The 27,434-nt window shown below is 46.4% G+C and overlaps 1 protein-coding gene across 1 annotated transcript in view; it reads right to left on the bottom strand.

Moving 5' to 3' along the window:
- Nucleotides 1-1,749: 1,749 nt before the first annotated feature.
- Sfrp1 (secreted frizzled related protein 1) overlaps nucleotides 1,750-27,434 on the bottom strand; it is a 46,158-nt gene continuing 20,473 nt past the window's right edge. Inside the window, exon 3 of the mRNA XM_048330643.1 lies at nucleotides 1,750-2,597. Coding sequence (XP_048186600.1) covers nucleotides 2,275-2,597 — 323 coding nt within the window. The 3' untranslated portion in view covers nucleotides 1,750-2,274. The remainder of the gene's footprint in view (nucleotides 2,598-27,434) is intronic.

Below are 27,434 nucleotides of genomic sequence, written 5' to 3'. Positions count from 1 at the left end.
CAGGCAAAATCTCATAAGTTCCCCCAATATCTTTATAATTAAAGGTCAGAGAAAATTTCTTCAGAAGGTGTTATAATGCTGGGATTGCCGACTATGGAAGGTTAGTTATGTCAGGATGACTCAAGTGGGCAACTACATGGGCATGTGGATTTCAGATAACAGAATCTCCTCCTGGTGATTCCTGATGCCTCACTGCTGCCTGCAGACTAGATGTGCAGAGGGACTGCCAGTGAAGAACCTTGAAATGTGATAGAGTATGAAGAATTAGGCTTTCGTGGAAGAAATTAACATTCATTTATAAAAAAAAAAAAAAAAACTAGTTCCTCAGCCTTGGACAATAGGAGTAAAACTGTTGAAGAGAACCAGCTTATTTACATTGCTTCACAAGTATAACAGCCCTGAAGCCTATCTTCCAGCACTGGGGAGCAAATTCAAGGATAGGTTTGCCTTTGAAACTCTCTCCTTGGGCATGGACACTCACTTCAACACTGCCTCGGCAGCGATGGGGAAAAGGTAGGAAGTGAAGGGGTCAGGAAGGCAGCTAGCTCTGAACCTCCTTCATCTACGGGCAATCACATGGAAAGGCATCAACCCCTTCACAGAAATGCAAAGCACCTGGGCTGCTGTGGAGGTTGCTTGTGCTGTGGGTTCCAGGCTGAGCTTTCCCAGGGGAGGAGGACCCACGAGGCTGCCCTACCTGCTGCGCATGCCTGTTAACTGCTTCCTGTGGAAGAGAGACCTTTGTCGTGGTTCACCTTTCAGATTCTCAGTGTAGACTTTTTAATCAAAAAAGTTAGTACGCCTCAGGAGGCTGAAATCTGAGGATCTCAGTTCAAAGCCAGCCCGGGCAGGAGAGTTGGTGAAACTCTTCTCTCCAAGTAATCACCAGAAAACTGGAAGGGGCACTGTGAGCTAAAGTGGTAGAGCTCCAGCCTTGAGCAAAAGACCTCAGGAACAGCGCCCAGGCCCCAAGCTCAAGCCCCACAACCAACCAACCAACAAAAAGTTAGGAGGTTTGTTGTCATTGTTGTTCCCATTGTTGTTTTTAAAACATGCAACAGATTAAATTAGGATATGAGCCTCTTGATATGAGCCTCTTTTCCTCATTCACAATACACCCTTATTGGACTATTCTATTATTTGTTTCCTTTTTACATTTTTTACTGTGTGTTTTGAAAGTCACTGACCACTGCCTTCTCAGCCTGAAAATCCTCAATTCTCTCATGTTTATAATGTTCCTTTTCTTTACAAAGAAGCAGGTATGCACTGCGCACCCCCCCCCCCCAAATCTGGAAGATCGTATGTTGAGCTGATGCAGACTGCCACTCACTGATGAATTCATATAGAAGAATCTAGTAGTAAAAGTGAGGGCACAGATGTGTATTCACTATTGCATACTGAGCTTTTGGTATTGTTCCTACCCCATCACTTTCAGAATTGGTCTCAAATGTGTGTGTGTGTGTGTGTGTGTGTGTGTGTGTGTGTGTGTGTGTGTGTGTGTTTCTATCTAAAACAGACAGAGGAATTACTCTGGGACTGAAAGCCAGATGACTTACCAACAGTTAGAATTTTCTACTTCCAAAGGCAAAGATTAGGGGCTGGGAATGTGGCTTAGTGGTAGAGTGCTTGCCTAGCATGCATGAAGCCCTGGGTCCGATTCCTCAGTACCACATAAACAGAAAAAGCTGGAATTGGCACTGTGGCTCAAGAGGTAGAGTGCTAGCCTTGAGCAAAAAGAAGCCAGGGACAGTGCTCAGGCCCTGAGTTCAAGCCCCAGGACTGGCAAAAAAAAAAAAAAGGCATAGATTAGCCAAGGAACTATGAGCAATTTGTATCAACACTCAGACACACAGCTTAGACTCTCTCTCTCTCTCTCTCTCTCGCTCTCTCTCTCTGTCTTTCTCGCTTTTTCCACAATCCCTTTTGTTTAACCTTTTCTCCAAATTGGTAAGTTTTCTTTTTGGAGACTGCCTCTCCGGGTGCAATGTTTTTGCACATCCTTTTGCACCGTGACAGCTGATCCACGCTGCAGATCTTTAATGCCTTCCTACTCTAAATGGCCTGGGTGTACCAGACATGGCTGTGCTGGGGTCTGGAGCGTGGCTGTGAGGGGAGGGGGGAGGATACTGCGAGGACTAAGCCCACTGTGTGACGAGGTCCACTAAGGGCAGGGGCGGTGTGGCAGTGCAGTGCGCATGCACAGGGGAGGCCCAGACTCTGCTCTCCCCGGCGCTCCTCTGGCCCACAGCTCCCTCCCCAACCTGTCCGCCAGCATCACTTGAAGACCGACTGGAAAGTGGGGCACTCGTGGTTCTTCATCTTCTTCATGAAGTTTTTGAACTCCTTGTTTTTCTTGTCCCACTTGTGGATGGCCGTCAGCAGGTACTGGCTCTTCACCTTGCGGCCCATGATGAGGAAGTGGTGGCTGAGGTTGTCCAGCTGGTGACAGGGGCAGTCAGCGCCGTTCTTCAGGAACAGCACCAGCTTCTTCAGCTCCTTCTTCTTGATGGGCCCCAGCTTCAGGGGCTTCTTCTTCTTGGGGACAATCTTCTTGTCGCCGTTTTCCTTCTTCACTTCCTTTATCTTCATCCTCAGTGCTAGGGATGGTGGGAAAAGAGCAGAGAGAAGGGGAAGGGAAGAGAAAGCATTTAGAACACGTCATCTGAAAACAGTTACCTGAACACGTGGCCACAGAGGAGGGGAAGGAAAGAGAGTAAAATAAGCAGGCAGTCCTGGAAATAGTCCCTCCACCCTAAGTAGCTTAGCATAGAGCCAGGGGCTCATACCTGTAATGCAGCAACTAGGGAGGCTAAGATCTGAGGACCACCGTTTGAAGCAAGCAGGAAAGTCCATGAGACTCTTAACTCCAGTTAACCACCAAAAATTTGGAAATAAGGCCTGGCTCAAGTAGTAAAGTGCTATCTTTGAGAGAAACAAAGCTAAGGAACAGTACTTAGGCCCCGAGTTCAAGCCCCAGTACCAGTACAAAAAAAAAAGGAAGAAAAGTCTTCATTGCTGCCTACTACCAACTTTGCCTCCCTAGTTTTGTGGTATCTAAAAGCATCTCAGGAATCATCACAGGCTACCACGAGGTTCTTAAAGTTTCAAAACCAAATCATATTTCTCTTTCATGAAAGTCAGTGATTTGGAATCTCATACAGTACTTTGACAGAGGGGTTCATATAATCCAATTTAATCCATATAATCTAATGCTACAGATCCCAGCATTCCAAGGGAGGAAAAACTTAGCCTGATTTTTTTTTTATAAGAGAAAGTTGTGGTTTGGGTTTTTAATACCCCAAATTCCTTGAAAGTTGGGTCCTGTAAACAAGGCAGCGGGAATGGATGTGCACATGCACCAAGGGCAATTTTGAGCAGCACCCTGACATGCTTGGGTGCATTCAACACCAACATGCTCAGCCTCTGAATCTCCACATGGGTAGAACCAGAGTTCTTAGGACGTTGTCTCCAGAGAAGCTGGATAGCAGGCAGTGCTTATGTTTTGTTATCATGAACCCACCTCCCACCAGTGTCCTACTAGCTGAAGAGCCCTGCTCACAAGGACTTTCTGACAGCTCAGAGCAGGTCCTGGGGAAATCCTAGTGGCTATATCCAGGTAACGATCTCTTCAAACCATATTCAGTCCAGGGATGTTTCTAGTCTCAGCATAATTGGCAGCAGAAAGAGAAAAACACTATGTACCTCAACTCTGCCTCCTCTTTTCTTTGTCTCTGTAAATTCTCTCTCTCTCCCTCTCTGCTTCTCTAGCTCTCTCCCTCACTGGCTTCTGCTGTGTGTGTGTGTGTGTGTGTGTGTGTGTGTGTGTGTGTGTGTGTGTGTGTGTGTGTGTGTGTTACTGTGACCAGATCCCAGGCCTCACCATATTCTAGGCAGGCATTCTAGCAATGAATCACAGCCCCAGACCTTAACATTGTTTTGACAACCTTGGATCTGGTCCTCCATGCTAACCACACAGTTGATAAGATACTCAATAAGCTGTAAGTACACTAAGCACGTGATGTCACTGCTACAATCAATCTCTCCCAATGACTGGCCAACCCCAGATATTTAGGGATTGGAAATCATCATCCAGATGCCAGTCCACAGATAATTTGTACATCCTCTGAATTAAAAATTACAAAGCCCTCTTTGGAATAACTTAACTTCTATGCACATTCTATGAGGGAAGTCTTAATTTTGAATCTCATGACAGTAACTTGCAGTTGTGGAAGTGCACGGCATGCCAGGTAATATACTAAGTTTCTGACATACATTTACTCAGTGAATCCTTATAACTTCATGAAGAAGGTACAGTTATTTTCCCATATAGCAAACGGGTAGCTGAAGGAATTAAGTTGGCTTGCCTCAAACCATTAATGCTAAACTTAAACCCATGTGCATTAGTCAGCTTTCTATCACTGTGACAAATGCTAGAGATAGGCCAAATGACAAAGAAAAATGATCAACTTTGGCTCATAGTTTTGTAGGTTCCAGTAAATGAATAGTTGCCCCCATTGCTTTGGGTCTCTGGCAAGGTAGCACATCATAGCACAACATGATACTCACTTCCTAGCAGCTGGGAAGTAAAAAGAGAATGAAGAAGGGCAGGAGTCCCCAACATTCGTTTCATGGGCACATAACCAGTGACCTAACTTTCTCCCACTAGGCTCTCCCCCCTGAAGGTTCCACCACCTCCCAATAATGCCACAGGCTGGAGGCCAAGTCTTCAACACATGGCCTATGCACAGCAATTATCCAGCTATGTATGACTACGTGCTTTCAGACGCCATGCTGTCTTTGCTGTCTCTAGGCTCCAAAGTTATTTATAATAAACTTAAAACTTAGAATATTCATTACATGGACCACAAACAAAAAGAGAAGAAACTCAGACTCTGTTCTCAGCTTCACCCGTATTTTACAATGATTGTTTTCATGAGGAAGTCAAAGTTCCTCTAACCAAACAAGAACGCTGTTTGCAAAGGTCTTGTCATTTAATATTCAACTGATTAGAAAACCACACTCTTGTCTAACCCACCAGTAAAGAGGGCAAAAAGTTCTAGGAACAAATCTTTAATGAATGTGTCAAAGTCAGGAAATTAAAATCTCTCCCACTGTTCTCTTTTTCTGATGAAAGAACATCTTGGAGCCTACTTAACTCAAGCTCTATATAATACTCCAGGCCTGACAAAGGCCTCACCCAGCACGGCAGAAAGGTCAGAACTGGACACTAAGAAGAACAGGCCCTGCCTGAGGATTAATACTGACCTCTAGGCTGTGCCATGATGCTAGCACACATGGAAGTTGAGCACAATTTTCCAGTAAGTTTGTTGGTTGGTTTGTTTTTATCAAACTCTTTCCCTACCTGAAGTTCAGTGTTTCTGATTTTGCTTCTCTCTCACCCCCATGGTAAAGAGCAAGCAGGAGCCAGCAGGAAGGAGTATGGTACATATAAAGCAAAGACTACCTCTCACAGGCCCATGACAAGCCCAAACAGGCCCATACCTGCCTCAGCCTCCATTGTTGGTTGGCAGTCCTTGAGCCTAGTGGTTCACTTGAGAAAAGACTGCCTGTTGTAGTATGTGGCTTGCTGGACAGAAAGTTCTCAGTGGGATTGAGTGAAAGGCCCTCAAGCAGAGACTTGGTACCCAGACCAAGGCAGAGTCAGGACCCACCTCTACCCCCACCCTCCCTGCAGCACTGAGCCAGTGCAAGTGGGAGAAAACACTCACTAGGTTTGGATCTCAAGTGCTCCTATATGTTAAAGGCTTGGTCCCCAGAGTGGCTCTCTTAGATGGAGATAAGTCATTTAGGAAGTAGGACCCATTGAGATGTGCCTTTGAAGGACATTGGGAGACGCAAGGCCTCTCTCCCTCTCTTTTTGGTTTCCAAAAAAGAGCAGTTTTGCTGCAGTCATGAGATGTTGCCTCACCCAAAGCCATGGACCAACTAAGAATGCCCTAGAATCTCCCTACTGTGAGCCAGAGGAAACCTTGCGCTTAATAAATCTTGAGTATTTGTTATAGTAACAAAAAGCTAACACACCAGTCATCAAAGTAAAGATGCAGATTATTATAGGGCCAAAAGAGAAAGAACAATCTTTTCATTTCACAGGACACAAAGAGAAGCCCCAGGTTGTTAGGTAAATCCCAAGCCAATCCCTAAATTCTAAGGCTTTGAACCAAGCGTTGCTCTGGTAGTAATAACACATGTCATCAGGAGAGTCGATGCATGTACCAACTGACAATGTGAGACCCTCTTTTCTGCAAAGATGGGTGCCACCATTTTACAGAGTACCTACCACATGCCAGGCTCTCGAGCTAAACACAGGGTAGGTGCTCATCCTACCATGAGTCCTGGTTCACTACTTATACCAACCAAGTTGAGTAGGCAGTATAATTACTTCATTACAATCAAAGAGAGAACCCCGACTAAGCCATGGTAACACAAGGCCACAGTTTGTGAGACACACAATCAGGCCTAGAACCATGCTTAAATGCAAAGATCACACTCGCTCTCCTACCCATGACTCAGTTTGAAAAGACACTGCTTCAGTGGAAACTATTTCACTCTTTTGATTGTGTTGCTTTTAATCACAACTCAAATCAAAAATTAACGTTCCCTTTGCCATGACCGTGTAAAGGAATTTAGTTTACATAGGTGGGGACCGGCGAGGGGAGTGGGAAATCAGATGATGGAAATGTGTTATGCATTAGAAGCTTTCCTTCTTGCCATTTGGCTCACTTTCTTTTTGGAGGTGGGGAGAGTGGGGACAAATGCACATGTGGTCAGAAATTGCTAACATCTTTCCATCTTTCAAGAGTTTACTTTAGGGGTACAGATTACCAACAATGTTTGCATAGGCAATTACCTGTCCCATGTTGATTTTGCCATGCCTTGTGGGTAAATGTGCAACCCCCCACCATGCCATATCCAAGGCTATTGGGTGCTGGCCTAGAGCAGCCAAGGACTGACCACCACTGCCTCTCCCAATCATGTGAACATGCCGGGCCCCAGGGATTTCATCCTTGGTTGAGTTTCCAATGCAATGTAGTAGCTGTCAAGGAGGAGAAGACTGTGAGGGTAGGGAGCAATACTGAGACATCCAGGCAGCAGAGTAGGTGCTGGGTTCTGTGCGGCCTGGTGTGTTCATTTTCTCCCTGCAAGGTGGAAGGCCCAGCATGACTGCCAGGCAGCAGAACCACCACCCAGAAGCCCAGCCATGATACTGGGAAAGCAACCCCGGTCATCTCTAGCACTGCTTTCCACTCTGGCTTCTCTCCCCTCCCTCTTTTTCTCCCTCCCGCCTCCCTCCCTTGCTAGTGCTCCCTGCTTGCTCTGATGGGTATCACTCTATCTTAGGCCCTCCATCTCTTCTACCTGTAACAAACCAGCCCAGAACTAAAACAAAATACTTTTCCTTTTTTATTAGTCACACTTTAACATCTCCTTCCTCCTGTCCCCACCAAAGTAGAATGTTCTCCCAATTCATGCCTTACTGCCAGCAAGAATTCAGAAACTCAAAAACCTTGAAAACCCAAAACTTGGGGCTGCAACTAAAGACTGTCTGGGTGTTTCTCAGCAATCTTAAAACAAATACTCTCGACGTTCAAATAGACCACCAAAGCTGCATTCCATTTTCAGTCACTCAAATCATTGTGTATATGTTGTGTGTGTGTGTGTGTGTGTGTGTGTGTGTCTGTGTGTGTGTGTATACATGGACACTGGTGTTTGAACTCAGAGCCTGAGTGATGTTTTAGCTTTTTCACTCAAGGCTGACACTCTACCACTTGAACAGAGCTCCACTTCAGCTTTTTGATAACTAATTAAAGCTAAAACTTGCACAGGCTTTCCTGCCCAGGCTGGCTTCAAACCACCATCTTTAGATCCCAACCTCCTGAGTAGCTAGGATTACGGTGTGAGCCCGGGGTGCCCAGCTTCAAATTCTCTTTTGTTGCTCACAATTATACTTCCTTGACAACCTCCCCAAGAAGCCTGTCCATATTTCTGAGGCTGCAATGAGAATCAGAAAGCCATTACACCCATTTCTTCCAGAATCTTCTCTTCCTCGTGACTTGCCTGCTTCTACTAACAGTTTCTCATTCCTCCAATGACTAAACATGGTGCTTAGCTGTAAGACAGCCATCGGCCAAGGACCAACCACTTAAACAACTAATAATCTGGAATTGATGCAGGATTCTAAGAAGAACCTGCTGGGAAAAGTAGGAATAAGGCACAGTTAGGAATCAAATTTGTAACTTACCTGATTAGATAATACTTACAACAGAGGTAAAGAACAAAGGAGGAAGAAAAAGGAGCACCTCGGGAAATACTTACTGGAGTGAGAGGAAAAGAGTTGTTGTAAAAGTTATCAGAGGCAAAGACGAAAGGTCCAGCAGTTCAGTGTCATGAACCCCACAAGAATAAGAGTATCAAATGGAAGACCTGCTCCCCCAGGCCCAATGCCAGGGAGCATGGGAATGAGTTTGAAACTGGATCTTTTGGTGACTGGCAGGTCACTGCTGACCTGTGGATGGCCAGGCTCTGAAGCAGCGAAGGCAAATTCCAGAAAGCTAACAACAGTGGGAAATAGAAATGAAAATGTGCCCTGCACACAGACACCAGACTCCTGAATGTCTGTGGAGAGTTAGTATTCCTGGCCAAACACATACAGTCATTCCCAATCAGTCCTTAAGTCAATTTAAAAATCACAATTTAAAAAAAAAGTGACGTGCATGAAAATAGTAATGGAAGAAAAAGAGCACATCGCCCGCATTCTGCATAACAGAAAGCAAATGGAATGGGAGGAGCCAGTGTTGACAGAGAGAATACTCACAGGTAGAGGTCCAGTAAGAGGCCAGCTGCTCACCCCCACTGCAGCGGGACGCATGGTCTGGCCCACACGCTGCTGCGCCTGTGCACCATTACAGAGCTTGTACTAAGTGTGGGCGTTGCTGAGAAACCTAAACAGGGAGCTCATACCCTCTCCCTTGGGCTATAAAGCCAAGGGACTGCTCTCACCAACTCCAGCAGGGGCAAAGGGGTTTATTTTATAGCGAAGTTTTCAGCAGATATACAAGAGGAAAGCAGTAAGGTGCTATACAGTCACTGAAGGGTTAAAGAAAGTCTGCATAGCACGGAGGGAGGCCCTCAGATTTCAGAACACTGAAACTCACTCTTCCAGCCAGTGGGTAAGATAGTTTCTCTCCAAAGAAACTAGTATTTCAAAAGAAAAAAAAATCTTTTACCTCTTAAAATGTCTTAAAAAAACAATCATAGGCCATGAAAATAAGCAAGGAGCTTCCAATCCCATGCCTTGCTCTTAAATTCAAATGCACAGCCTAATACTGGCAGGCACTGAAGGAAAGCTGCTGAGTATGAATGATAGGGGATAATGCAAATACAAAACAAATAAGGAGGGCTGGCACCAGTGGCTCACTCTTGTAATATTAGCTACTCAGGAGGCTGAGATTTGAGGATCATGGGTCAAAGCCAGACTAGGCAGGGAAGCCAATGAAGCCCTTATCTCCAATTACGCATCAAAAAAGCCAGAAGTAGAACTGTGGCTCAAGTGGTAGATAGTAGCCTTGAGCAGAGAAGCTCAGGGCCAGTACCCAGGCCTTGAGTTCAAGACCCAGGACCGGCACCAATAACAACAACAGGAATAATAATGAAGAAAAGGAGGAAGAAGAGGAAGAAGAAAAAACAAAAAGACTTCAGAGACAATGCAAGAAGCATAAGAAAACTTTTCCAAATGGTAATGTTAGACAAGTCATTGTGCGCATAAAACAAGAACAGAAAGGTACTAATGCGAAAGTTCACAAAACCAACAAGAATATTTGAACATTTAAAATATAGGAGGAGAAATAAGGAATTCAAAACAAATGTGCTCAGATGTAGTTGAAGAAATTTCCTGAGGTGCCAAAGAGGATGCCAAACTCTTCTCAATCTAGTTTCCGGATCTGAATACATGGAGTTATAAAAAGACAGAATAAAGAAAATGAATGGGAGAAAACAACAAAGGAATAATTCTTTCAAAGTTTTCTTCTTGTTTTATTAAATAAGTTAAACAGTGCCTGACTCCATGAGTGATGACATTGAGAAACATGAAGTAGGATAAAAAAAAAAAAAAAAGACTTTTGAAATCGTCTAGAGAAACAGAGAATATATGTCTAAGACAAAGGATTGGGCATCAGAGCAGTAATTGGTTTATTGATGGCAGCATTTTATTAGATTAAGATAAAGAATGAGTGCCTTTAAAGTTCTTAAATGGGGCCAAGTGTGGGTACAGTCCATAGTCTCAGCTACTGGGAGGCTAAGGTAGCAGGATGGCCCACCCATGGCTGGCCCCCAGCAAAATGCAGGCAAAGCAAAAAGTGTGAGACTTTATCCACAAAACAACTAAAATAAAAGAGGCAGGGGATATAGCTTGAGTAGTAGAGCACTTGCCTAGCAAACAGAGAAGTTCTGAGTTCTGGCCCCTGAACTGAAGAAGGAAAAACAATTCCCAGTGGGATTCTGAATGGAACCTATTTGTCAGCATGTGACTTGTGAAAGCACAGTAGACATCTGCAGGCATAAAGGGGTTAAGAAAGAGATATCTCCCACATAGCCTGAGGAACGAGCTCTGGAGGGACATCTGAGCATCCGGGACTGAGCACCTAACATCAGCATTAGAACTGCAAATGAAATGAGCCAACGGCCATCTCAAGAATAGATGAAGCATGTGAAAGGCAGGAAATTAAAATAGAATTAATTAACCCAGCCAAATATGGGACTTTACTACAGCAGGAAGCTAATATAAAGGAGTTATCTTCAACTTCAATAACAGAATCTCCAATAAATAATATTTGAACATGAAAATGAAGAAATCAAGCTATGTATACATGTTATGGATTTGCTCCAGTTTGCTAAATATCACCAAAAAAAATAGCTAATGTAGTTGAAAATGGTTGCTCCTGGTTCATGGGAACTTGCGGGGAGGTGGGTATCAAAGGTGGAGAGCAAAGTACAGTTTTCATTGACAGTTTATTTCTATTTGGCTCTTAAAATTGTATTTAATGTGAAAGGGGGGAACGTCCTTAAATTTTACAAAAGCTTATAGTCTAGTAAAGAATATACAATCTACATGAATCACAAAATGTGGGATCATAAAGCAGCTTCCAAATCTAGGCCCTCATCAAGCCCCAATACAAAATTTTTGCTTTTCAGATGTGTTTTGGGAGAGTGAAGAAGAGGCTACAGATCTGGTCTGTGGCCAGCCACGATTTTCCAGGTTAAAGCCATGTGGTCACTCAAGTAGAATGTAGTTTATTCACTCTGTCCACCTGAAGCATGAGAGGCCAGGGAACTGCTGAGTCAGCACATGGATACTATCTCTTCCTATGGGCAACAACAAAAGTCAAACAGAGCAGACATCTGACTGTATACCTGATTCCTGGGATATCTGGTTCCCCACCCCCTTCTCTTTCAAAGAGGTCCCAAATTCCCAAGTAGACTGAGAGTTGGTTGTCTCAGAGTCTACAGGCCCTTTCTTTGCCTGAGGAAGTGTCATGCCTGGGCCCCCTGGGTTTCTGTCCCAATCAAAAAGGTCCCATAAGAACACTTCATAAGTCATGAAGGCAGAGGGACCTACCGGGTTCACAAATCTCTTGGGTGGGCTTCTCCAAGGGCCAGCGCAGAAAGCATAATTCCCAGTGAATGTACAAATCAGCCTTGGCTCTGAGAAGCTGCACCCTGCAGAGGGTCTTGGCCCCCTGGAGAGATGGCTTTGTGGTCCAAGGGCCTCAATGAATCCTACTGACAAAGGCCTCCCAATGGTAGCTTAGCAGAACCCTCTGTTCCCAGCAGGAGCTGGTGTTTGGCATCACTGATGCATTTAGCAAAGAAAGGAGCTGGCACTGGGTCACAGTAACTCAGACTCTCCCGACCACAAACCACAGACTGCATATTTACATGTATGCTGACTACAGGACATACACTACCAAAAAATGCAAAAAGAAAAAAAAAAAAGAAGATTGAAGGCAGCTTTCCTTTTGCCCTCTTACCTACAAAAGGCAGCATGTGCAAAAAATGCTCTCAAGTAAAATAATTTGAAGCAAATTATTTCATTAAAGTTGTCCTGTTTCTTGGATTCCAGACACCTCAGGGAGATGGTCAGGCAGGAAGACATTTGCCCCCAACCCCCTCTCCCTTCCCTTTCTCCTCTCTCCTTCCTGTCCTTCCCCTCCTACTCTCTACCCCTCCCACTGTCTCTCCCTCCCTCTCTCAGCAGCCCCCAGAATGCCACTGCCTAATTGCTTGCCTTCACAGCCTATGTCAAATCCCCACTGATTTAGCCAATGGTATAGAATGAAAATCCTCCTTGCTCTTTAAAAGGCTTTCGGCCTCAGAATAGGGAGAATGCAAAGCTTGGGTCCTTCTTCCCCTTCCCAGAGTGCACCTCGCCCACCTCCACCTATCAATGCCAAGAGAGGCAGAGGAGAGAAGACTGGCTTAAATGAAGTCAATCACTGGGATTGACTGGATCTTGGCTCCAAGTCTAGGCAGACCTGCCAAGGCAAACATCTGTTCCCAACGCGGGGTCCCCAGTTTTCCACCCCTCTCCATTCCACCTCCTGGTGTGCCCCCAAATGGCAACTTGGAGCATGTTGTGATCGCTTAGAATGAGTGGGGAGTGAGAAGTGGGATTCAGAGCTGCTCTAGCTCTGATAAATACCTGAAAGCAGCAGTATCAGAATTGCCAGGAAGACATGTAGATTATGCTGGGCATAGTGGTCCCAGCACTCATGAGGCTGAGGCAGAAGGACCAAGGGTTCCATGCCAGCCTGGGCTACATAGCCAGATTCTATCTCAAAAAAAAAGCACATTATTGAGCTGTACCCTAGAGTTTCTGATTCAGTAGCAATGAATGGATGAGGCCCAAGAGTCTGCATTTCTGACAGGTTCTCCAGAGACATCGAAGCTGCTGGACTGGGAGTAAGCCCAGCACCAACTTTGGTTTAAGGAAATGGGGTAAAGGGGTTGGGCATTTGGATTTGTCACCTTGGCTAATGACAGAACTTTAAGGACTCTTCGTGGGTCATATTTCAGCTTTCTGGAAGTTACCCTATCCCCCAGCCCCAAGTCCACTGGAACTCAGACAGAAGCAGCAAGACTGGTATGAGTGTGTCTAAGACCATGCTGGCTGTTAAAGAACTTTCTGTGCAATTATCTGTTCTGTGGCTGTGACACCTGCAGAGACAGAAAACAAAGGCTGTGGCAGCAAGAGGTGGCATATTTGAGAAAAATCCAGGACCAGGGTCAACCAACCCCGGCTGGCCAACCCCATCAGAGCTCCTGCATAAACTGGAATAAATCACTTCACTTCCCTGGGTATCCCTGCATCCATTTGTAGTGTGAAGGTGTTGGATAAATTCATTTCCATTTTTGTTCTAGCACTGGCCCTCTAAATCAAAATCACATTTTCTTCTTCTGTCTTTCAAATTCAGAATTGAAACCCAGGCTGCCCTTGCCTGCTCCCACCTCCAAAGGACTTCGCCTGACTCTACCCAAGCCCAACTGGGTGAGCTCAAGCAATAACCCAAGAGTAGCGTCTTGATGATGAAGTTGTCTAAGCTCAACTCCAGAAAAGGTTCAAACACTCCAAGCATGTGCAGTGGGCTTTCATGTGGTCCCATTTGACAGATGGCATAAAGAGAACCAGGTCAAGAATTCCCTAAAGAAACGATGACTCAGCACGGAACAATGGTGGCCGCAGGCACCATTCCACTCTCCTCCTTGAATGAGTTTTCCAGTCTGATTCACTTACAAGCAGACATATACACTCTTCCTACCCATCCTTCAAAGATAGCTACTTTCAGTCCATCATCTCTGGAAGCCTCCAGCCAGGTCCACACTTAACCTTCATGGCCTACCCTGTCCGAACCTGGAGTCAGCATAGCTTCTTACCATGATTCCCCACAAGTGTTCACACAAAGCTCCGCCCATCCCTGACCAGTTACTTACTGCAATGCAACCCCCACCAGAGAGCTCAGGTAAGCATTTGTTGAACATGAGTGAATAAAAAACATGTAGACAGCATAGTCATTGCCCTGAAGTTCGTGGCCTCATTTGTGGGACTCAAACTCTTTAACACAAACATGCTCTTCAGTGCTAATAACCATGGGCAATGGGTCCTGAACACTCACCTGCTTCTTACACTGGCCTGAGCACTTGTACATACAGAAACTCTACATGTTCTCTAACAAGTCTTCAACGAAGATACTTTGGAATATAAACCAGTGTCTAGATGAAGAAACTTAAGCAGAAATATTCCAGTAGTTAGCTCAGGTTGCGAGGAGTCAGTGATGGAGCTGGAATTTGGCCCTAAGATCTGAGCTCACACACAATATATATATATATATATATATATATATATATATACGGAGGGTGACATGAGCTGGATACACAGAAGGGAAGCCTTGTTCCCTGGGGCTTCCTTTACAGGCTTGGGACCAAGGATTCCTTTTCCCTCCCAAGGGAGGGAAGCAGCTAAGGAAGAAGCCAGTGTCCCAGGTCCCTCATTCTTTCCCTCCACCCCAACCTAAGCCACCCTGAGAGCATCGCAGTCACCAATAAAGCTTCTGGCTTTATATGTGTAGAATCTTCTCCACGTCTCCATTCAAACCTGCTGGCTTTGTTTGCTTTCAGTGTTTCTGGGTTTTGTGCTAACAGAAGGATAGCCGGGGAGTCACCTTGGCAGCCTGCCTCAACTCCAGCCCTTGGCAAGCACAGAAGTCCAAACTGAGCCAGAGCTTTAGGACACTCGTCTTCCCCAGACATACTCCTTCTCTGTTAGACTGGGAGTACCCAGGTCACTGGGAAGGTGGGAGGAGACACAGTGAGAAGGGCAGAGCACTGATGAGTCCCTATTGACCACTCAGATAAGGCCCAACAGAAACGTGCACATTGGGTTGGATGGCAATTTATGATCTGCAAAACAAGTTCGGGAAGGTGGAATTGCTGGTGGTCTGAAATGGGTTTAGTGAGAGCCAATTGGTTGGTACCAGTCCTGTCTCAAGACCAGCCTTGTCTTTATTTTCTAGGAATTTTTTCTTGTTTTCTTTGTGGGAGTGGGGATTGAACTTTGGGCCTGTTACTTGCTAGGCAAGTGTTTTGTCATTTGAGCCAAGACCCCAGTCCTTTGGCTCTCAGTTTGTTTTTCAAATAGGCTCTTATGCTAACTTTGCCCAGGCACATGTCAGATTGTAATCTCCTGTTTCTGCCTCTTGAGTAGCTGGGGTTACAGATGTGATCCTTTATTTTATAGCCTGTTGGTTAGGATGGAGACTTGCTAACTCTTTGCCCAACCTGGCCTTGAACCATGATCCAGGATTTTTCTTCCTTCTCCATCATACCTCCAGACATTTTCACTTTAGTTATTTTTAGGGTAGAGATATTTTGTTTTGTTTTGGTGTGTATATGAGAGAGAGAGAGAGAGAGTCCTGAGGCTTGAATTCAGGACATGGGGGCATTGTCCCTGTGCTTTTCTGCTCAAGGCTAGCACTCTAGCACTTGAACCACAGCTCTGCCTGCAGCCTTTTTTTTTTTTTTTTTTTTTTTTTTTTGGTGGCTAATTGGAAATAAGAGTCTCACAGAGTTTTTCTACCAAGGCTGGCTTTGAACCATGATCCTCAGATCTCAGCCTCCTGAGTAGCTAGGATTATAGTCATGAGCCACCAGTACCGAGTTTATTTCTAGGGGTAGTTTTACATTTTGCCTGAAACTAACCTCAAACCTCAGTCTTCCTACTACAAATACTACCATGTCCAGCTTTAAGTGAAATAAGGTCTCACAAAACTTTTGCTCAGGCTTGCTTCAAACCATCGCCTTATCCTCCTAATCCCTACCTCCCAAGTAGCTACAGACAGATTTTCTTCTCATGAGCATCAGTGCCCTCCTGTATAGTGCTTGGTTTCCTATTGAAGACAAGCAGAAGTCCAGAGTTAGAGCCACCGCTGAGTACTGTGAACGCCCCCAGGAGGAGAAGCATTCCTGGCTCACAGAGCAGCCCCTCCCAGTTCCCAACACCCGCCCAGTGCTCCTGAATCTTGTCCAAAGGCATCTTCCCCACACAGGAAGCAAGTGGGGTCACACAGGGGTACCCACCTCCTGCAGATGCTGGTGAAGTACCCTCTCACCCACCTCACAAGCTTTCCTGGTACAAATCCAGAGAAATCCAGGATGCCAAATATGCAAGAGAAATGAGACTCCATGCCTTCACTTCCTCAGCATGGCCAGTGAACACTGGGACATGAATGCCACCTTGAACAGGAAAGGTGGTTTGGCATTTCCTTTAAAGTCAGGAGTGAGACAAGGATGTCCACTCTCTCCACTACTCTTCAATATAGTACTAGAATTCCTAACCAGAGGAAAAGAGCAAGAGGCAGATATAAAGGGGATCCAAATAGGGAAAGATGAATTTAAACTCTCTCTCTCTCTTTGCAGATGACATGATCCTGTATTTAAGGAACTGCAGAGAGGCAGGGAATATGGCCTAGTGGTAAAATTCTTGCCTCGTATACATGAGGCCCTGGGTTCGATTCCTCAGAACCACATACATAGAAAAAGCCAGAAGTGGCACTGTAGCTTAACTGGTAGAGTGCTAGCCTTGAGCAAAACGAAGGCAGGGACAGTCCTCAGACGCCAGGACTTACAAAAAAAAAAAAAAAAAGAATTGCATAGATTCCACTCCCAAGTTACTTGAGCTGATCCGAAACTTTAGCAAAGTAGCAGGATATAAAATTAATCCTCAAAAATCAATGCCAACAATGAGAAGAGTGAAGCAGAAATCAGGAAAGCAACTCCTTTTGCAATCGCCTCAAAAAATAAAAAAATAAAAACTAGGAGTAATGTTAACCAAAGAAGTGAAAGACCTGTATGATAAAAACTTTAAAAACCTGAAAAAGGGAAATTAAAGCAGAACTAAGGAAGTAGAAAAGCCTCCCATGTTCCTGGCTCGGGAAGATTAATATCATGAAAATGACAATACTCTCAAAGGCTATCTACAAGTTCAATTCGATACCCATCAATATCCCAACACCATTCTTTAATGAAATACAGAAAGCAATCCAAAAATTCATATGGAACAATAAATGACCCAGAATAGCAAAAGCAATCTTTAGCAAGAAGAACAGGGCTGAAGAAATATCATTACCAAACTTCAAACTCTATTACAAAGCTATAGTAATAAAAACAGCTTGGTATGGGCACAAAAACAGGCCTGAGGACCAATGGAATAGAACTGAAGACCCAGAAATGAACCTGAAGACCTGTGACCACCTAATCTTTGATAAGGGAGCTAAGAAAAATAGGATGGAAGAAAGACAGCCTCTTCAACAAATGGTGCTGGCAAAATTGGTTAAACACCTGTAACAAACTAAAGCTAGATATTACCCTGCAGCAGAATCAATTCCAAATGGATCAGTGACCTCGAGGTAAAAGCAGATACTCTGAAAACATTGCAGGAAAGAATAGGAGAAACACTTGGGCTTCTTAGCACAGGTCAAAACTTTCTTAATAAAGACCCAGAAACAACAAATCAAAGAAAAGTTGGACAAATAGAATTGCATCAAACCACAGAGCTTCTGCACAGCAAAGAACATAGCTTGCAAGATAAATAGAAAGCCCACAGATTGGGAAATCTTCACTGGCCATACAAGACACAAGAGCCTCATATCTAAAACATATTTAGGACTCAAAAAATTAAGTTCCCCCAAAACAAATCCTCAAAGAAACAGCTGCCCCATTAATACGTGGGCTAAAGACTTACAGAGACTTCTCTGAAGAGAAAATGAGAATGGCCAACAGGCACATAAGGAAGTGCTCAACATCACTGGCCATAAAAGAAATGCAAATCAAAACAACATTGAGATTCCACCTCACCCCAGTAAGAAAACTAATAACAATAGATGCTGGTCGGAAGTGGTCAAAAGGGGACCCTACTACACTGTTGGTGGGAGTGTGAACTTGTTCAACCACTCTGGAAAGTGGTATGGAGGTTCCGCAAAAGGCTAAATATAGAACCCCCTATGACCTAGCAACCCCACTTTTGTGCACTTACCCAAAGGATCATAAACAAGGCTATACTAAAGCTACCAGCATAACCATGTTCATTGCAGCACAATTTACCATAGCTAAAATATGGAACCAACTCAGATGTCTCTCAGTAGATGAATGGATCAAAAAATTGTGTTATATATACACAAAGGAATTCTATGCTTCTATCAGAAAGAATGACATTGCTCCATTTGTAAGGAAATGGAAAGACTTGGGGGAAAAAAATCACACTAAGTGAAGTGAGCCAGACCAAAAGGAACATGGACTCTATGGTTTCCCTCATTGGTAATAATTAGTATAAGTGTAGCAGAAGATCACAATAGCTCAATAGCTATGTACATATGATCACATAAGATGATGCTAAGCAAAATGAAATCCAAGTTATGGAAACAAGCAGTTTATCACTGTTGTTGTTATTTTTAATGTATTATGTGAAATTATTTCTTTTTTCCTTTGTTTATCTTCCCTATGGTTTAGTCCCTGTTGTCTCTGTATCTGATTTTGGTACCCTGGGTATTGTATATATGTTTGTTTGAATCAGGGAAGGGAAGGGCAACATCAAAATGGGGAGACAAAAGGTAAAAGGCGAACCAACGCAACAGCAATTCTTTTTTTTTTTTTTTTTTTTTGGCCAGTCCTGGGGCTTGGACTCAGGGCCTGAGCACTATCCCTGGCTTCTTCTTGCTCAAGGCTAGCACTCTGCCACTTGAGCCACAGCGCCACTTCTGGCCATTTTCTGTATATGTGGTGCTGGGGAATCGAACCTAGGGCCTCATGTATACGAGGCAAGCACTCTAGCTACTAGGCCATATCCCCAGCCCATAACAGCAATTCTTAAAAACCAATATATTGTAAGCCAACCGTACAACTGGTGGGGGGGAGGATTGGCAAGGGAGGAAGGTGGGAGAAAAATGAGGGAGGAGGTAACAAGTTTGATAAGAAATGTACTCACCAACTTATGTAACTGTAACCCCTCTGTACATCACCTTGACAATAAAAATTTAAATTAAAAAAAAAAGTGGTTTGACAACAAAACTACCTAGAACACAAAACCTTCCAGCTCCCAGCCACCATCCAAAACTCAGATAAGGCAGGAAGTCATCAGCCACTTGTCACGGGTGGTACAGCACCAAGACAAGTTCACATCATTTGTGGCCAGATGGGGCACTATTCAGTAACAGCCGTGTTGCCTGTTTGCCATGGATGAAAGGTCTGCTGTGGAAGCAGACAGACAGCAGGCACACAGGGTTCAACTCCCGCCAGCTCAGGGGCTGGGTGCAGTTTGGGGGCTCCCCCCACTTCCCCACTCTTCCCCGCTTGTGGAATGAAGCAGGTTTTTCTTCACATGCCAACCAAGAGAGGCACAGTAGGGAGATTCAGCTCTCCCAGCCTTGCCTCTGCCTCTCTACTGTCCTCCACCCTTCTGCCCATATCCCCCAAATCTCTCTGGCAGTTGCACACACTACAAGAGAGCAGCTGTTAAAGGGTCCTGATTTGTGTGAGGTGAGAATTATCACCGGGGGCACAGCAGTGACCTGCATCCCATTCCTCCCATCGCCCTCCAACACCAGCATTCTTGGCCCCTTGGGGTAACTGTGGGTGCCTCTGCAGCTCTCTGGTTTCCTCTCCCCTCAGGTGTACAGATGCATGGATTTCATTGGCTCTGGGTTTTGTTTGGCCTCGTTTACAGAGCATGCTTGTAATGTTAGAAATTAGATCCTAAAAGTCCGGCACCAAGAGGCCCAGTGCCTTTGGTGTCCTTGTCCCAGGTCAGATCAGGGTCTGCTTTTAGGAAGGCTACCCAACGATACATGGATGGGCTTTTGAGAAATTGTTGCTAGCTGTCCACACAAGAATGGGGTACCCCGCCCCCAGGAGTATAGGCTGAATCTTTCAGGTTTGTGTGGATGAAGGGGCCTGCTGTGGGCCACCCCTCTGTCAGTGAGGATCTGGGCACTGTGTCTCTCTGATTGATTGCTGTATCCCTGCCCTTGGAGCTGTATTATTCTTTCATGGCCATCTTGCCCTTCCAAGAAAAGAAAAGAAAAGCCAAAAAACAAAAGAAAAAAAAAAGGTTGGTTTAGTTTACTGTGAAATGAACGGTATGGCTTATTTACAGTATTTTTAATTCTTAATAAACACTTGATCTTTGTTACAAAAAGAAAGAAAGAACAAAAAGAAGGAAGGAACGAAGGGAGGGAGGGAGAGAGGGAGGGAGGGAGGGAGGGAGGGAGGGAGGGAGGGAGGGAGGGAGGGAGGAATTAGATCCTATAACACGCTCCTGGCACAATAACTGAACAGCAGGGCTCCAGGCTCTGTTTAGAACAGCCACCTGCCTCAGAGGGGCTTCTAGAAGCCAGGCCTGCCAGCTTGTGATATAGCATCCCATGGGTTGTCACCCAGTGTCTAGAATTCTCTAAAGCAAAGGAGAGCCCTTCCCATGGCTCACACCACAGCACTGACTTCCCCAAGCCGGCAGTGCCTTCTTCCATCTCCCTAGAATCCTCGCCCTGCTGGCCTCGCAGAGGCTGCCTCCCGGACCCCTGGTGTGGTCAGGTGCTGAGTACTGTTCTATTCAGTCCTTACCAAACTCTCATTAAGTCAGCACCACTACCCTCTTCCTCTTAAAGCCAGCATGATAGGCATGTAATATTCCAAAAGACACCAGTGGGGAAGTGACAAAGCCAGTTTGTAATCTGAAGTCCTTGGCCCTATGCTCTGTAGAAGACTGAGTACTTTCCTTTATAAAGTCATCTCTGCCATAGCAAGTGCCACTGGCTCACTGCTATAACTGCTCAGGAGGATGAGAGCTGAAGGACCAAGATTTGATACCTGACCAGGAAGAGAAGTTCAAGGGCTTCCATCTCCAATAAACCAGCAGAAAGCTCAGCGGCCACAATGGAGACCGCAGCTCAGAGAGGCAACCCGGAGCAGACATCAGTGAGCTCCACCTCAACCTTCTCATTGTATGTCAGCACAGTGATCCAGTCTCCCTTACCCTGCGGAGCCCTCAGAGAGCAATTGGCCAATGCGAGCAAGTACAGGCCAACAGACTAGCATGGTTTGGGCACCGAAATGTCATCATTCTTGCCCACAAGCTGCAAAGCTAGGAACTATTTGGCAGGAGCCCTGGAGTTCAATCTGGGAAGGAAGCACAGAGTGCGTCACTGAATAATCTGTCTTTCCTCAGGTCACACTACCAGTTGTCCCACAGACAAGCCCAGAAGCAAGCAGTGGACACACCCCCTGCCTCGGTCTCCCTCTTCTTCCCACTTAGGGGCTGGTGCTGATTGGTCTTCTATAATGGATTCCAGTGTGTGATTTTTTTCCTTGAAGAAAAGACACTGCTTTGTGGCCAGTGAGTGTTTTGAAAAGTATACTTTCTGTCTTTTGGTGTCAGGGGATGGAACCCAGGGCCTTTGCACATACAGAGCACATGTTCTACCACTGAGCCACACCTTCAGCCTGGCCAGTGCATTTACAGAACACCTAGAACACAGTGCAGAGTCTTAGAGCAAAGGGATTTAAGAGGCCATATAAGCCAGGCTCCTGCCACCAGCTGAGATCTGAGAATTGCAGTTCAAAACCAGCCAGAGTAGAAAAGTCCATGTGACTCTTATCTCCAATTAACCACCAGAAAACCATGAGAAAAAGTGGAGTTGTAGTTCAAAGTGGTAGAACACTGGGCTTGAGCAAAAAGAGCCCAGGAACAGCGCCCAGGCCCTGAATTCAAGTGCCATGATCAACCAAAAAATAGAAATGAGGCCATATAAGAAAGCCCCATTTTGCAGATGAGAAGACTGAGGCTGTGAGAAGAAATGAGGATGAACCTCAAGGCTCAGCCTCCAGCAGCTAAGTAGGCCCCAGGGTCAGGATCGGGACCAGGGCCTCGCACCCCTGTGGCCACCACTGTCCTCCTCCTCTCATTCCCTAACACACACTTCCCTCCAATCCCCGTTCACACACACTGTCCCAGAAGACCTTCGAGTGTCAGCACCGCAGGCTCAAATTCCTCTGCTCTTCCAAATGTGAGCAGATTTCTTCCCATCCCAGTGCCAGAACAAAATGCCCCACTCCAGGCTTCAAGAAGTCCAACCCTAGTTCATGATCAGATAAGTCTTTGCCGCAGTACAGGAAGAAAGCCAAGTTTAGAGGCCCCCTTCCCCATATCCCCACTGAATTCACAGACGGGGCTCCTCCTTCGTGTCAGGATCAAGGAGAGCAGAGAAGTAGTCCAGCACTGCCTCCAGAGCTCCCTGGCTCTCCTGCCCTCTCGGATCCTGCCCTCCTGTCCTCTGGCCAGGACTCGTCCAAGCCACCTCAGAAGTTGGTGTTCTGTGCTGGAGTTTAGGAGCTGTGTATCCCTCAGAGCCTTTTAGACCAAGAACCCACTGGGGAAGCAGGCAGCTTTTAAACTACAAGCCAGGCCAGGAGGCCCCAGTGGCTCACACTTGCAATCCTAGCTGCTCTGGAGGCTGGGACTGAAGGATTTCACTTAGAAGCCACCCCAAGCAACTATGTCCATGAGACTCTTGCCCCCAGTTAACCACCAAAACGCCAGAAGTAAACCTGTGGCTCAAGAGGTAGAGCCCTAGCCTAGAGCAAAAAAAACTTCCTCCAAACAGTTCCCAGGCCTGGAGTTCAAGCCCTGGGACCTGCACCAAAAAACAAAACAAAAACCAAACAGACAAAAACACAGCAAAACTACAAGCCAGGTTTCTTGTTTTAAAGGGAGTGGAGGACAAAAGGTGGCCAGGTGCCTGGCACTGTCCTGCTCCCAAAGACCAGGAAATGGGACCAGGCACAGGAGGAAGGGAAAGCCTCTCCGCTGTCCTGGCTTGCCTGTGTTTGGCTCCAAATAAGGAAATCTGCCAGAAGATGCATTAAGTCTGCAAGAGAAGAAGGCTCCGGGCAGAGAGCTGTCAGTCACCAGGGAAAGCAACACAATGTGTTGATTCTACTCCTTCCCGGTGAAGGGCCGCCTTGAGCTGGGCCTCTCCCCACCTCCCAAGTCTCACACAGTTACACAACTGTGGAAGCAAAAACTGGCCTTTTCAAAATCACCAGGAAAACTGATACCAAGGGAGGCACACGGGGAAGGAGGGCGGGCCCAGAAGTTCTTGCTTGGGGAAAGGACAGGCTGGAAGAGAGGAAGGGGGCCAGCCTTGGGCTGGGCTTCACTGCAGAACTCTGGGGGCTCCTTCCTGACAAGGGACGGTGATTGTAGACAGGGCCCCGGCCATCTGCTCTTCATCGGCAACGGCCTCGACTCAGCGGCCTTCCCGTTTCTGCCCCGTTGGGGCTCTCTCTTTTGCTCATGTGAGGCCAGAAAAACACATTTGTTTGGGGAAATTGGGAGGGAAGGGGGATGGTGTCCTATGCTAGTAGCAATTTGATAAGCTAGGGACTATCTATGCCCACAAAGCCGCCGCCATGAGGGAAGGCCACCACAGGGAGATACACAGCACCATCAGGGCACCAGTGGCTCACACCTGGCATCCGAGCTACTCTGGGGGCTGAGGTCTGAAGATCGTGCTAGCCCCAGCAGGAAAACTGTGAGACCTTTGTCTCCATTAACCACCAAAAACCCAAAGCGAAGGTGTAGCTCAAGTGACAGAGCAACAGCTTTGAGTGAAAAGCTAAGGGGCAGTGCCCAGGCTCTGAATTCAAGCCCCGATACTGGCACATACACACACAAAAAGCTGCCCTTCAGACTGGCCGTGGGAGGGGGCTAGATTTCTTGGGGCTTCCACCAAAGGTCAGGTCCCAGGATCTGGACGGGAGGCTTTGAACGCTGCTAGTAGGGAGGCGAGGTGCTGCCCCCCTGAACAAGGTGGCCCTTCACTGTGTGCAGCAACATTTGCTTTCTTCCACATGTCATGCTCTGTAGGAACCGTCCAGAACAAGTCTTCCCATTCCCGGAAGCCTCAGCTCTCTGTCTTCTCTCCTAAGGCAGCCATCCTGACATGAAAGTCTCAGCCATGAAGGGAGGATGTGGAAAAGAGAACTCTAGACCCTGTGGAAAACGAGGAGTAGTCCGCCTGACCAGGCAGCAATAGCCTGGATGTGTTGGGTCTGGCAGCCACGTCTCCTGCTCACTGAACCTGCAGCAAATACCTGCGCTGGTCACCCCAGGATGGGCTGCTGGACATGCCCTCCAGGGGCATCTCAAGGCTCGGGGTGTCAGTGAAACCCAGGTCACACCTGCCCAGGTCTGCTCTGGACACTGTCCCTTTGCTAGAGGCACGTTTGGCCTGGATTTTACAAGCATCCACTTGCCAGGTGATGTCAAAGTCTTTGATTAATATTCACACCCCTGTGGGCTCACAGAGGTAGCTCGCATTCGTTCAGCCTGTGTTTAAATGACTTGGAGTGAGGTGTGGTGGTCCTGTCATTCTGGGCTACATTGCAAGACCCTGATGTGAGAGAGAGAGAGAGCGGGGGGGGGGGGAGAGAAGGAAAGAAAGGAAGGAAGGAAGGAAGGAAGGAAGGAAGGAAGGAAGGAAGGAAAGAAGGAAGGAAGGAAGGACGGGAGAGAGAAATTCTTTCTAAGCTCCTCCAATAAGGGGAAAATGGCTGGAATATGTATTCGTCCTTTTCAGTTTTCTTTTTTTTTTAATTTATTTCTTTTATTTATTTTTTGTTTATGCAGTACTACCACTAAGCCTCAATTTTCTTTTTTTAAGGACAATGCAGTTTGTTTGTTTTTTTAGGGAAAGACAGCCATGTGGTGTGTGACAAGGGCTCCCGTCCAAAGAGGAAATCCCAGGACACGGTTCTGTGCAAAGCTGTGAGATGACCGCTGGGTCTGCTGCCTCGGGAAGTAAACAGTACTTTATACTTCCCAGGACACGGGCACAACGTTCTGGGGTGAACTAGATGTGTGCGCGTTCCTATGTGGCAGATGAGAAAACTGCTCCTAACTGACGTCACGTGGTACGTTGTGGAACTGGAACTAAAGTGGAATTCTAAAGTGAGAAGGCTGTTGCTTAAAAACTACTTGTTCCATGCCTCCGATGACTTCCCTAAGCAGCTCCATCTCTCCAACAGATGAACAGGCGCCCACGTCCTGCCTGTGGGTTTCTGAGTATCACAGGGAGGGGAGAACCAAGAAGCCCAAGATGCAGTCAGGAACGGGGGCCCCATGTATGGGACAACCTGAGGCCAGGGGCTGAGGCGAGGACGCACCTTGTGCACACAGTGTTGGTCTGGAGGTGTGCGGTGCACACACGCCCCAGCTCCAGCTCACCTCAACTGTCCAGTGAGTGTGTCTTCCGTCTCTCCTCCTCTGTGTCCACCTCGCAGACACAGGCTTCCCTCCACATCAGCTGAGAGGAAGGTCAGGCATCCCCTGGGAACACAGGGAGTGGGAAGGAGCCCACAAAGATACTGCATCCACTTGGCCAGGCACAGGTAGTTTACACCTATAATCCTACCTACCAAGGAGACTGCCATCTCCAAACCATGGTTCAAAGGCAGCCCAGGCAAACAAATTAGAGAGACTTTTATCTCCAATTCACACCAAAAAGCCAGAAGTAGATATGTAGCTCAAGCCTTGGCGTATCCGTGGGTGAAGATCAGAGAGTTCAAGCCCCAGTACTGGCGCTGGAAAAGCAAGAGTAACAGAGTTGCAGAATAAAATCCTATCTGTCCAGCCAGAAGGAGCTATAGAAATGGCCTTCACTTTGCTGAACTTGTTCAATCCAGGCTGACCCAAGCCACACAGCTGCTCCTACCAAGGCTGGAATTAGAGCCTATCACACCAGAATTCATTCTATTTTCTGTCATATATGTTATTTCCTAACACAGTGATATGTGTTTTGGGGTTTTGACAGGTAGGCTGAGCCACAGAGAGATTGACTCGCCTCCACCAGCACAAGTAGGTGGTAGACCCAGGCTCTGCACTCGTCATCTGACTGTTAATTTTACATGTGCTCTGCCAACATGCTTTTTAAATTCTGGGGATTACACCACATCCTTTATGACAATTCCTGCTCACCGCTGGCATCTGCCTATGGAAGCCACTCCTGCCCAGAGAGCCAGCAGTTTAAGATGGATTTGTTGTCACAATACTAAAATCTATGCACAATAGGCCTGTTTGGCATTTGGATTTATAATAAACAAAGCCCCAAGCCAATGGGAGTGCTCCCCAAACTCATAAAGATGGCCTTTGGTTTGCACAAAGGCTTCACTGCACAGAAATCTCTTACAGGCTTTTGTGAAGGCCTTCTTAAGTAGGGAGAAATTAACAACACATTCTAAGGACTCTCCCCATGAAGCAACTGGGGTAAGAAGTAAGCCTGGGGGACCCATGATAAAGCCCACGCTCCTGGCAGGACCAAGCTAGTTGTAAGAGGCAGATTCCCATTAGCTATTCCAAGTAGCTGGCTGGGAAGGCCATGCGACCAGGCAGATACACTGTGCCCACACTCACAAACACAGGAGAGCCTGTGCACACGGCCAGCAATTATGAACATACATCCACAGCATATCTCATGGACATACCACAACCCCACAGAGCCATAAATACACACCACATGCAGGCACCATCTGTAAACTCGTACCCTCATTCTTCATTATTTCTTCAGCATTTCTTGCCTCCCTCCTCCAGAGAGACCCCAGACAATTGAGCTGACCCAGTCCCTCAGCCCTGACCAGTGTCATTACCAGTCCAGCCACTATGAAAGCTGGCTCTACACACTCTATGTTAGCTGCCTACTCAGGCAAATAACAAGCTTGGGAGGGCAAAGAGGGCGCCATACGACAGCTCCTAACGACAACCACTCTTTGTAATGATCATCTCTGTGGTGACAGAGATATGAGCTGGTTATGGGACCTGCCTCCTGCTCAGTATCCCTGCATGGAGGTTTCCTGGGGCCCTGATCACAGCCCCTGGCCCTCCCCCAGCTGCTGGGACAGCCATGCTGACTTCATCAGGCCTGCCTCCTCAGGTGGGTGGCCTGGAACTGGCTCAGACTCAGCCTCTTCAGAGACAGGATTCGTGGGCCTCCTACTGCCCTGCACAGGCTAATACATCTGCCCCACTGCTGCTGGAGGCTTGCCACCACCACGTCCTCCTCTTCTTCCTTTTATTAATTTTTCTGAAGGGATGAGTAACAGTCGAGCTACACTCTGATTGCCTATAAAGCTTTTTTTTTTTCCTTTTGGCAATAATGGGCTTTGAACTCAGGGAGAGCCTCAAGCTTGCTAGACAAGTGATCTTCCACTTGAGCCATGCCTCTAACCTCTTTTGCTGCTGTTATTCTGTTATTTTTATAGGGTCTTCTATTTCTTCCCAGGCCAGCCTCCACCAAGAGTTTTCTGACATACTTCCGGCA

Source organism: Perognathus longimembris, chromosome 21 (genome assembly GCF_023159225.1).
Source record: "Perognathus longimembris pacificus isolate PPM17 chromosome 21, ASM2315922v1, whole genome shotgun sequence".
Taxonomy (NCBI): Eukaryota; Metazoa; Chordata; class Mammalia; order Rodentia; family Heteromyidae; genus Perognathus; species Perognathus longimembris.
This window is presented reverse-complemented; position numbering and strand designations above follow the sequence as displayed.